Source organism: Zonotrichia leucophrys, chromosome 1A (genome assembly GCF_028769735.1).
Source record: "Zonotrichia leucophrys gambelii isolate GWCS_2022_RI chromosome 1A, RI_Zleu_2.0, whole genome shotgun sequence".
Taxonomy (NCBI): Eukaryota; Metazoa; Chordata; class Aves; order Passeriformes; family Passerellidae; genus Zonotrichia; species Zonotrichia leucophrys.
In genome coordinates this window covers 4,520,527-4,532,837 of record NC_088170.1, presented here as the reverse complement: position 1 = coordinate 4,532,837, position 12,311 = coordinate 4,520,527, and the positions used below count along the sequence as shown (strand labels likewise).

The 12,311-nt window shown below is 51.1% G+C and overlaps 1 protein-coding gene across 2 annotated transcripts in view; it reads left to right on the top strand.

Annotated features, from left to right (window-relative positions):
* The first annotated feature begins 349 nt into the window (after positions 1-349).
* The window catches only part of LOC135459587 (chromatin remodeling regulator CECR2), a 92,421-nt gene continuing 80,459 nt past the window's right edge, over positions 350-12,311 (top strand). For both annotated transcript variants that reach the window (XM_064735799.1, XM_064735791.1), the window contains exon 1: positions 350-564. In XM_064735799.1, the coding sequence (XP_064591869.1) occupies positions 379-564 (186 nt within the window). In that variant the 5' untranslated portion in view covers positions 350-378. The remainder of the gene's footprint in view (positions 565-12,311) is intronic.

Sequence of the window (12,311 nt, the reverse complement as noted above, 5' to 3'; positions counted from 1 at the left end):
CCCCCCGCGCGCGGAGCCCCGCCCCGCCCCGCTCGGCCCCCCTCGCGCCCATCTGTTCCCGGCGGCGCGGCCGCTCCTGCGCGGGGCGCGGGCGGGTAGGCGGAGGGCGCTGAGGGCGATGAGGATGGGCCCGCGCAGCGGCGGCCGCCCGCGGTAGGGGGGGCAGCGGCAGCAGCAGCGCCCCCGCCGGCCCTGAGCCGCCCCGTGCGCGGGCGGCAGCGAGGGGGCAGCGCGGGGCCGCCGGGGGGCGGCCGCTGAGCGGCGTGGCGCCGGGGGGCGGGCGGGGCCGCAGCGCCGAGCGGCGGCGGCACCACCACACGCAGCCGCCCGCGGAGTGAGGGAGGCAGCGACCGAGCGGGCGGACGGCGGCCGCGGGAGATGTGCCCGGAGGAGGACGGCGGCTGCGGCGGCGGCGGCGGCGGCAGCGTAGCCGGCACCGGTGGCCCCGAGGCGGCGGCTGCTGTGGCGCTGGACGAGCTCCGCTCCTGGTGGGAAGTCCCGGCCATCGCGCACTTTTGCTCGCTCTTCCGCACCGCCTTCCGCTTGCCCGACTTCGAGATCGAGGTGAGAACCCCGCGGGCGCCGCGTCGCGTCCCGCCGGACAGCCCGCGGGCTGTGTCCGTGCCGCCGCTCCCGCTGCGCCCCCGCTGCCCGCCGGCTCCCTCACGCCTCTCCCGCTGCCCCGCGATGCGGCGGGGACACCCTCGGCCCCCGAAGTGCCGCCGGACTCCGCCGGGATGCGGCGCGGGGCGTTCGCTCCGCTCGCGGCGGACCCGGCAACTTCGCCGTCCCTCCCGGGCGCGCTCGCAAACTTTGGGCGCGCCCGTCCCGGGCGGCGGCGGGCAGGAGCCCCCCGGCTCGGCGGGCGGCGGGGCGCACGGCGGGGGCGCAGCGGGGCCGGCCCCGCCGGGCCGCATTGTTCCGCCGCCGGGCCGGTGTCCGCACACAAAGGTGGCGGGGGGACGGACGCGGCACGGAGCCCGCCGTGGGTCCCCCGTGCCCAAAATGGTGGCGGCGAGAGGCGGGCCCGGCCCGGTGAACCCCCAGCTCCCTTGGGGGTACAGCCGCTGCTCTTGGGGGGTTCGCCCGGCCCGCTCCGCTGTGCCCGGGCCCGGCTCCTTTTGTTGCGGGTGGGGGTCCCCACCTGGCCGGTGCCGCCGGAGGGTCCGGCCGAGCCTTTCTGGCGCATCCCGGCGAGGCCGGAGGGCTCCGCGGGGCTCCGCGCCGCTCATTGTGCGGCTCCGCGGAGCCGCCGGGGACCGACGGTGCCTTCACCGCCGCCCCGGTGCCCCAGCCGGGGAACGCGCTCGGCTTTCGTACCTCCCGACCCGTTTTCCCTTGTAACTTTCTCGTGTGGCTTGTTCGGGTTTTAGTTTGTTTGGTTTTTGTTTTTTTTTCCTGGTTGATTTCAATTCATATTTTCGTGTTGCGCCGCTAATGTCCCGTAAATATTTTGCGCGCCGGCTACAAATGTTACAAACAAAGTGTGTCCTGGTAGGAAATCTTTTGTGCTTGCTGTGAAAAGCTATTCTTGCCAGCGCGTTGGCAATAAACCGGGTGAATAACGTGGTGGCGTGTGTTTTTTAAAGACAGTAATTGCCCCGTGAATGCGAATTCCAAAGATGCTTAAAAGTTCAATGGGATGCGCGGAGCCCTAAAGAGCAAAACTCCTCGAGCAGGATGTGAATTTCTGAAGAGGGGGAATCCCTTATGCGGTACGAAATCTTGAAAGGGGATAAGATCTCTCAATGATGCAACTTCTTGCGAAAGAGAACTCCCCTCCCCCTCCTATTGATGCCAAACCATTAAAGGGGGAGGCTCTCCGGGCCCAGCAGCGTAAAGTCTTGAAGGAACCTGAATTTACAATGATAAAAGGGCCAAGGCACTAGCCTTTCACCTTTGGAGGCAATTAGCATCTGGCTTGCTTCACAAATGAAGTAAATGTGGGCTCCCCTTTGCTTCCCGGAGCACGCTTAGGCTGGGGGAGTTAACATCATCACTCGGAACAAATTAACTTGCTTTTTTGGGGGGGATGCCCGGGAGGAGGAGGAGTGCGGGCGTGTTGGTGCTGGGGGTGTTGCAGAGCAAAAGCAGCACACCGAAAACATCGTCCAAAAAAACCCTCGGTGCACGTGGGTGGATGACCGGCAGCCCTTGGCAGAAATGGGGTTTAAAGCATGGCGTTTGTCCGAGGGTCGCTGGAAATTGCGGGTAAAATCGGGATGCTGGCAGAGGATGGATGCGGCTGTCAGAGCTCTGCTCCTTTCGGGCACGTGGAGTAAATCTATTTCTCCGGCAGAGTGAGCAGCGCAAGCAGTTTCAAAAGTTGCTGTTCCTTGAAATTCACCCTCTCCTTGCCTCTTGCCTGGTGTAGTTGTTCCACTCTCACCGCTGGTTTGGGGATATCTGGGAACAGATCTTTGCACAAAGAGCTTGCTCATGTTTTGAAATCAATTTCATGTTTTGAAACCAATGGCCAGCGATGGGAGTTGCACTTTGAGTATTGCTCTGTGTTTCTTTTTGGTGGGTTTTTTATTTGTGCTTTATTTAGCTGCATAAAAAAGATTTCTTCCAGGTTTTGGACCTAATAATACCAGTGCCCCTTCTGGCTGGTCTCACTGCTACCTCTGAGACATGCTTGAGTTTCAGGGGTGTCTGAATAAAATGGAGGTAGCTGTTTTTCTAGGGGTTTGTGGAGATGCCAGGATTTAAAATACGTTTTTGGGGGGAAATAAAACTCTGGCTAACCATCAAAAAGTGAATCTGTGCTCATGTATGAATGATGTTTTCTTGCTTTAGCTTTGGTAATTGTGGAGAGGTGTGCTTGGGGCTGAACAATGGATTGGGGTATGCCCCTTCCCTCAAAAGTGAGTAACCCAGGGGTGATTGCCCCAGTCCATTTGGGCACAGAGTGAATCTGGGAATGCAGAAGGAAAAATGGAGATCTCAGGCTCAGAGGGTTTCAGCTGGAGGATGCTCATGCTCAGACCCCCTGAGCTTCACAGCTCGTGTTTGTCCAGTATCTCCGAGGGATGGTCTTACACTGGATGCAGCTGTCTCTCCTTGGATTTTTTCTTCTTCTTAGGAGGTGTGAGCTCCTCCGAGCTTCAATTCTGGCTGGTGGCGCTTTTCTTGCTGTTTTTCTGATACCAGTTTATCTCCGGGGGGACTTTGGTGCTAAACTCACAATATCCTTACAAAAGGGAGAAGTTTTAAACAAGCCTTAATTCTGCTTGAAACAAATATCCCCTGCTCTCACTGTCCCTCCAGTTTCAGCAGGTGGGTCAGGTTAAGGTTTCACTGCTACCATCCCTGCAGTCCTCAAATGAGACTAAACCTGATCTTCCAATTTGTGGTGTTCTATTGGTAATTTTTCAAAAATAGCTCTGGCTATTTTTTGTTTTTTCTTCCCCCCATACCCCCCCTACCCCTTTCCCCTGATATTTTTTTCCTTCTGGTGGGTTTCTCCATAGCTAGCTGGAAGGCTCTGTAATGATGGGCCATCTGGACCCATCCCTCCTGTGCTGAGCAGATTTGATGAGGGCATTTGAGAAGTTTGGGGCCTTTAGTAGTTTGGAGAGGCAGAATGGAGCTCTTCTTTTTTATTTTTTTTTTTCACTTCTTAAATGCAAACCCTTTACCCTCTACTTATTGGCTCGAAAGAAAGTGAAGCTTCCAGGCTTCCAGATGTGGGGCTGCCATCAGCAGCTGGATGGCAGAAACCTGGCGAGCAAATGTTCTCATTTTCCTTTCGCTGGACCTGTGCATAGCCAGAGAGCGCAGGGCAGGGTGTCCGAGGGGAAAGAGGCACATCCATCAGGCTGGACTCTGGGCATTGTTGGGGAGGGGGTGGGCACAGCTGGCCCTCGGGCGGGCTCGGGCAGATGCAGGCGCCTGGGCTCCTCTTTTTGAATCTCTGCTGCAGCAGCATCACCGGCAATGGGCTCAGGAGGGGCTCAGCCACCGCCTGCAGGTCAAAAGTTCAGTGGGACACAAGCGGGTGCTTCGGGACGAGTTCAGCTTCATGCTGTGTTTCTGCATGGATCTGAGGATGGCAGGGAGCACTTCTGCCTTCTGGGGTGGCTTGGCTGCTTTTTTTTCCCTTCCCTTCCTCCCCTTTTAAATGGCTGCCTTGTCAGCCATCTGCTGTACAAAACTTGCGTGCCACTTCAGAAGTGGTCTTTTGGTTCTGCTGGCTTGGTTGTCGTGGCGTATTTCTTGGTGGTTTGTAAAATCACAGAATCACAGAATGGGTAAGGTTGCAAGGGACCACACTGAGTCATCTGATCCAGCCTCCCTGCATCACTCTAATGTGCACAGGGAGTTTGTCCTTACCTACTCTAGCAGCACTGCAGCAGGAGGAGGTGTGGCTGTGTGGGACAGCTCTTTTTTTTGGTTGTCGTTGCCTTGATGGACAGAAAGGATGCTTTCCACAGTCAAGTCAGTGCAGGTGATGATAGCTAGTGATTTATTTCCCTCTTCAAGACTGGACTGCAATGTGGGACACCTCTTGTGTCAAAGTATCTCCTGGCCGTGTGCCCTTCCCCTGTGCAGCTGAAATGTCCTCCTGGCAGCTGTGGGGGTTGTTTGTAGCAAAAATATTGGGGGAATATTTAACGTTTTCAACCGTATTTCAGCACAGCTTGAAAACCTGGACAGGGGCCAGTGTGGCATGGCCACCCAGCTCTTTGGCATGTGCTCCAGGAGCTGTGGGCTCCAGCATTTAGGAACTGCTACCTGGGTAGGTCGAGGGGTGGATGACTTTCCAGAACGTGCTTGGAAATAGTCAAAACATTGTTGTTAACTTAGTTTATTTGGAAAAGGGGGAAAAGCCACATTACACAGGGAAAACATAAATCTTTTCCTGTGGTTTTTAAAAGCACCTTTGGGCAAATTGCCTCTGCTGTTAACTTCACTACGGCTTTAAGATGCTTTTCCTTGCCTCTTGCCCCTTCCTAGCACTTCAGGCTCATTCCTCCCACCCACTGGCAGGGAGGGCACTGCTGCTCCTGCCCACCTTTTTCCTTCTCTAGTGTGGGATCTCCATGCAGGTCCGTGAACAGGCTCCTTCTGTCAGGAATATCATGTGGCTGTAAGAAACCAGCAGCTGCTACTGCTCCCCTGGGTCCCCCAGCAGGAGGAAGAGTGTGGAGAGAAGGAGAGGGCAGAGAACAGGGCTTCTTCTATCTGTGCAAACCAGATACAGCTTTAAAAGAAAAAAAATTAATGTGTTAAGCAGAGTGATAGAATTTTAATGCTTTGAAAGGAATTTTTCCTAGTGAGGGCAGGATGGCCAAATATGCTCTGACCTCCACTGTCATATCATGTTAAGTCTTGCTGAAAATTCTCTGTGGATCCCCTTGCTCTGCCCTTTGGGTGTGTCCCTTGAGATCCATGACACCAAAATGGCACAACCTTCCTGTTGTGTCAGTGGTTGTATGGGGTTAATTACACAGACAGTGGGGTTTGGTACCCAGGTACAGCCTCCACCCCTCTGTAGCTATTGGGGTCTGGTGCTGCATTCTGGTTGGCTTTACAGAAACATATCCAATGCCTACTGGTGCCTCATCCTGCTCTGTGGTAGTTGAGATGGCCAGGTGGTTTCTGATCAGAACAATTAAAAATCTAAGATCAATGCATCAAGAAGGTGCTGCAAGCTGATGGAAGTGAACTCATGTAGGTCAGCTCTGTTCATTGAGGGTAGTTTGAATTCTGAGTTTAAATGCCTTTTCAGTAGAATAGTTCAGTCATTGGGATGTCCATCCCTCCTGCCATTTGCCTGATCACAGCAGGCAACATTAAAGTGGAAGGGAGTGGGCAGGGACTGAAGCAACAGTGAGCAATAGATCTGCTGACTAAAACTTCCCTCTCATGTGAAGCACCTTGCTTTAGAAAAACACACATTGTCTGAGGAAAGGTAGAGTAACTGGCAGTGCAGGGAGAGGTGCTGTACAGAGAGTAGGCAGGGTTGGAAAAGATTATGGAATTCACATGTACTGAAAAGTCAGTGTTGGTTCTGTTGTATGGAGAAACCCATTTATGGGCCACTGTGAATTTGGTTTAAACCCATTTATGGACCACTGTGTGAATTTAGGTTATACACTAAGGTCACTCTGTGATGGCTCTGCTTCCCCTGAGCAGCATCAGCTTCATCCAAACTCTTTCATCCAGGGGGGTGAGCTGGGTGTTTGTTGATTAAAAAACCAAACAAAATCAAAGGCCAGTACTGGTTTTATTCTTTCTACCTGTCCTATCTGCTGTTTGTGCAGTTGCTGCAGTGCCCCATCCCTCTCCCCATGTTTGTTCCAGCACCACTTCTTACATTGCTGCTTTTGCTGCCTTAGTTATTCTGTGTGCAATAGAATCATTAACACTCTACATGTCAGAGCTGGGCTCTAGAGTTCATTGAGATTAATGGAGGGGGGAGGCAGAGAGATACTTCTCAGAGCTGTTGTTTCAAGTGCTCTGCAAATTGGAAAGCAGTTTCCATTTCAAATGCAAGTCACATCTTTCCCAACTGTAGATCTTAAACTTTTACACGAGTGTTTACCTTTTATATAATGATACTCTAGTGTAATTGGACACAAAAAAAAAGAACCAAACCAAAAAAAAACCCACACCAAAAACAAACAGAAAACCCCCAAAATAACAACCACAACAAAGAAAAGGAATAGATAGTTCAGGAGGCTGATACACGAGTTAAAATGTTATCTTAAGCCCGTGAAAAGAAACAAGTAGTGACTGCACGAAGCCAAAGGGTGTCTGAACAATGGATAAGGAAGGTTATTTTGACAGCAACGTTTTGAATGGATCTGAGTTAGGTGACAGGGGAGTTGGGGAATGACTGTAGCAGTAGAAGGCAGAAGGGAAGGAGGAGCACGATAAGAATTTCAGAGATTTGATGGAGCACATGGAGCCTGATATTACAGATTTTATGTGGTGTTAGTATAGGCAATTCTTCTGCTGGCACAGCTGACACTGAAAATCATGCCTGGTGTTAGCTGAAGTGTTTGTGTACCCACAAGTTTAACAGTTTAAGCTGAGTTTATTTTAAGACCGACTTAAGATAATCAGGTGCAAGTCTTTCCCCACTAGAAAAAAAACCATAATAGTTTGTGCAGGAACTTAGATATGACTTTGCAGTTTGCTTTGTTTGAGAAGACCCAAGTACCACAAACAAACCTGTGCCAATTCAATCAACCAATTTAAACTTCTGCACAGCGCATCTAAATCGAGCCTTAAAAGTTTTTCCTTGTGGAATTTGCTCTAACCAAAGCAGCTAAAAGTAACACCTTTAAAGTGTTGCAGCTTTATATGTAGACCTGCTTAACTGTGGTCTTTCTCTCCCAGTGCATAATGCCGGCAGAGCTGTGCCATTCTGCCCCTGGCATCTGTTAAGTGCCTGCATGAAGGGTGAAGAATTAACTTTTGTAATGGCAATGGATGCTTTCATAGACTTCTTTCAGGCAAAAATCTCCTCCAGAAGAGAGCTATGGGTAGAAATGACAACAGCCAAGGAGTTAAAATTCCTGAATTAAAAAGTTTATCATGTAAACATTATTGTAGGTATGTATGAATTAAAAAAAAAAAAAAATTCCCCCCTCCTCGTTACCAGAAGCAACAGCATCTGCTGTGGTGGTGGGAACAATGCAGCCTAGTGATTCCTCCTTCCTTACAGTAGAGAATCCTGTTAAACACACAAGGCTGTGCCTCAGAGTGTATCCTTTCAGCAGGCTTGTTCCTTTTAATGGGTGCCCATTCCTGGGGTCTCCATTGTTTCACCAACAATAGCACTAGGGGCAGCTGATTTGGTTGACAGAAAATGCGTTAATTTAACAGATCTATTCCCTTTAGCCGGTCTCCTTCCCATTGTGCCCCGGTTCTCCCCCAGTTCCTGGGGAGGAGGGCCTCGGGAGCAGGGTCTGTTAGGTGGAAGGCTCCTGCAATTAGGAGGGGTTTGCAGCCTTTTGTGTGAGGAACAGAAAACAGCTGATGGGGAGAAGTGGGGAGAGTGCAGTTTGCTTGCTGCCAGAACCCTCATTTTCCTGCTTTTTGGGGAGGGCTTTACAGACTGCCTTTGCAGGGGATGGGGGAATAACTCGACACCGGGAGCTGATGGCAGTCAAGGTCTTTGCTCTGCTCAGAGGTGGTCCTGCAGCCCAATGTGGCAACGCCTTTCAGTGCTGGTTCAACTTCTTGACAAACTCTTTATATACTATAAATGCTTAGCTAAAACACCAGCTTTCCACTGAAAAAGCAAAGTTGCTGGTATTATCCGGGGTAGGACTGCAGAGAGCTGGCTGGGGAAGGCAGTATGTAAAGCTGACACCGAATTACTTGAAACAGGAGGGGTGTAATGGTCCTCAGGGACCCCTACCCTGGGCGAGGCCACCAGCTTGGGGTGGTTTTAGGGCTGGTCTGGTTTAGACAGTGCAGGCTCTTCACCCTTGGGTGCCTTTACACAGGTTCAGCCCTTCCCTGCAGTAACTTACCTTGGCTCAGTAACAGAGGGGGTGTCTCTGTTGGTTTTTACATCAGTGTGGTCAAGCATACATGTCCTGGTGGGAAGGAGGGTGCCTGCCCTGCTGAGGGGGCAGTGAAACATGAAGCTCCCCTGCTCCTGGGGGCTGCCGGCTGCCAGAGAGATCTTGGCTGCCAGAAAGAAGATCTTGCTCCCTTTCAAGCCCTGGCTTCAGCCACGCTCCTGACTCTGTGGTTTGCCCCTTTCCTGGCAGCATCCCAGCTGCTGGCTGGGTTTGTGTGGGGGTTGTTGGTCTGTGGTGGGAGCAGGACCTCCTGCTTTTGGTGGCTGCAAGCTGCCAGGTCAATCCTCTGTGGCTCTTGAAACTCTAGCTGTAGTTTAGTTCTGGTTGCTGGCGCTGGGGATGTAAAAGGAGCTCTGGAGGGTCTTTTTCCTCCTGTTTGGTAAAGCTGTTAATTCTCTGGCTCTTTTTCTCCAGCTCAGCCTGCCGTAAAGGGACCAGAGCTTTGTATGACCAAAGGGTTGGAAGGCAGACCTAGTATTCTCCTTTCTAGTGAGCCCTGTGTGTAGGGAGTTGTGTGGCAGCAAAAATATTTATATATCCATAACGCAAGGCACAGAGGGTTGTGGTTGGAGGGGTTTTTTGGTTTTTTCTTGCTTGGGGTTTTTTGTTTGTTTTAGGAGGCAAAGGGTGAGAGTTCACTTAAAGAGCTTGACTCTTAATAGAGCTTGTCATTGTCGCTAATATAAAACAAATGATGAGCATGGGAGAGGAGTCAAAGGCTCCCTCTTCTGGTGTTCTGGAAAGGTTCAAATACTGAAAAATAAGCAAGGAAAAAGACCCCTTCCATGCTTTATTGTGGTATTTTGTGACCTCACTTAGGCCTAACCCTTACTGGCCCACCATGCAAATCTCTTCATGTCCCATAAATACACAACCTTAACAGCTCTCTGTGGAATTGAAATGCATTTTCAAACGCAAAATATGTTGCACTTGTGCATAAAAGTGAGTCCTGGATTCAGAAGGGTTCCCAATGTGAGCATGGAAAATGGCAGCCCTGCATGTCCCTGCCTGTGACAGACATTTCTCAGTGCTTCTCTTTGCTTTTCTCTTTACTGCAGCCTCCTCTTGCAATGGCAATGTCATTTGTGTCCTGTGCATTGCCCAGGTCACACGTGTGCACTGGCATGTAAACATGTTTGGGATGGTTGGAGGGGCCAAGTATGCTGAGCACTCCCTCTAGGAAGGCCTGTCCAAGGCTCTGGCACTGCTGCTGCTTCAGGTTGAGTCAGTCCAGAATTCAAAGCTTATTAGTGGTTGATTGATGGAGAAATGTACACAAGAAGTACCAGTTTGTTGGGAATTTTAGATGAATGTTCTAAAAACCATTATATAAAGTGTAGTGCCTCTGAAATGAATAGGATTTCAGAGCATTAGAGAAGGGACCTTTTTCTTTCATATTTTTTCCTTCACTGGAGAGCTGGCCATCACGAGGCTTATTTTTCCCTGTGTTGTTAGTGTGGACTCATGAGCAGTGTCTGGTCAAACCTGGGGGATTCTCAACCTGCCTTCCATGGCAGCAGCTCCTGCCACTGTCAGAGCCAGCAGTAAAACTGCTCACCCAGATTAAAAACTTCTCCAAAGTGAGCTGTGCCTCCCCAGAAGCAGTTCCCCCAGGCAGCTCCTCCACAGCCTCACAAAGGGTTGCACCAGCATGGCTGAAGCAGCGGCACAGGAATGGAAACAGGCAGCAGGGAGGGGAAGGGCTTTTTATAGCTGACACTTCTGCTGAAAGAAACCCTTATCGCCCTGCAGCCCTGGGAGCAGGTGGAGTGAGCTGCACAGGTAACAACAGGTCATGCAGCAACGGGGGCACCTGGGGAAGAAACCTTATCAGTGAGACCCTCCCTGAAAGGGCTTTGGGTTATATCAAGCCTTGATTCATTTATTTTTTTCAAGTGAACACTCTGGTTAGAAAAGTTTTCATTTGGAGTTAGGTAGTGAGCCTGTAAATTGTTGATTCCGTAGTTAGTCCTGAATGTGCAGCTGAAATCAGCTAAACTTCACTGGAGCTGAGAGTCTTGATACACATTTCTTTTTTCAAGTGAACATTCTGGTTAGAAAAGTTTTAGTTTGGAGTTAGCTGGTGAGTCTTTAAATTGTTTATTCCACAATCTGTCCTGAATGTGCAGTTGAAATCAGTTAAACTTCACTGGAGCTGAGAGTCTCGCACAAAACCAGAGTAGTGCAAAATTCTTTTGAGAAAATTCAGTCTTTCTCTACAAAAAACAAAACAAAAAGATTTCCCACAGAGAAAAAGGTTTCTATGTGTCTCTGGTCGCCCAGCAATGCAGATATCTATCCATCAGGAATTGTTTGCCTGTGCTGAAGAGGCTGGAGCAGCTTGCCTTGTGGGACAGGGCAGCCATGTAGAATAAACAGGGAATAGCAGTCTCGATTTCCTTTCTTTCAGCCTGATACAAGGTGCAGAGGCACTGAAGACTATTTTGCCCTTAAGATAATTGTGAGTTGGAGAGGATCAAAGGGCTTGAGGGGGCTTTTTTGGTTGAAAGGGGATTTTCTCCATGGACAGCTGCAGTAGTGCATTAGTAGTGCAATGGATTATCTTTCCATGATCTGTAGGATCTCAACCAGCCATCGAGGGGCCCCACTGAAGGCTGCTGCTGGGGGAGGCACAGTGAAAGTCTCCTCTGGCAGGGAGACCTGCAGTGCCTGGGAGCTCGGAGCACTTGACTCCCCCTGCCCCAGCAGGGTGGGTGGTGCTGGATATTCTTGGACTGCAGATAGTGCTGGGAGCATGGGGAAAGGGAGCCCAGCTCTCAGCCATGTCTAACTGCAGCTGATGCCCTGCATCCACCCTGCTCTCCAGTGGAAGTGCTTATTAAGGAATGTGAGAAGCTGATTCCAGCTGCTGTGGCATCCCCTAAAGGGAAATGTGTAATTTGGGAGGGTGTTGCGAGTCCCTTGGTGGAACAAACTGCTCTCTGTAGTAAACATCTGACCTGCCAAATGCCTGGACTTTGTCATTTTGGGAAGTTTTGGATGATGGCTGCTCTGCAAATAGCTGTGCCACTGAGAGGGTGTCCCTGCAGATGCCTGGATGGGTATCTGTGTCCCTCCTCTGTGCTTTTCATCCCTGCAGGGAGGGAACACATCTGGCCTGGCTGTGGCAAGGGTGGCAGGAGGGGCTGGGACAGGGCTTGGTGCTATCAGAGGTGGGGATCAGGTCAGGCTGTGCCTCCCTGACCTGGTTTCAGGCCCGGGGAGAGGGGGCTGGAATGTGCAGGGGGGCAGAGCTGTCAAGGAATGCGGGTTCCCAGGTGGCCACGTCCCCAGGTGGCCACTTCAGGGCCTTGTGCTCAAATTGCAGCTGTGCTGGTTAATGAGTGCTGGGGCAGCCCTGCCCCGCCAGTCCTCCTGTGCACCCCTCCTCAGGTGGGGAGTGGGATGCCAGCAAGAGAGGGGTGACCATGGCGTCTTGTGGGGTGTTAAACTCGCCCTCCCAGCACTTTCAGAATTTTCTGTTACTTTAATGGTGGAAGCTTTATGGGTTTTAGGTTGGTTGGGGATTTTTGGGACTAGTGAAACACAAAATGGGATGAACCCAGCTTTGGATTTCAGGGCTGAGGTTTTTTTGGGACAGGCAGTTAAAAAGCCTTGTCTTTATTTGTAAGCAGGGCTGGTTTCAGAATTTAAGGGCCGCCATATGATGTTGTGTTGTTTTTCCTTGGAGTAGCAACTTCAGTTTATAATCATTGCCTAGTCCTCAGCCAGTTGGCAGGGAGACTGCTGTGAAGGGATTGATTA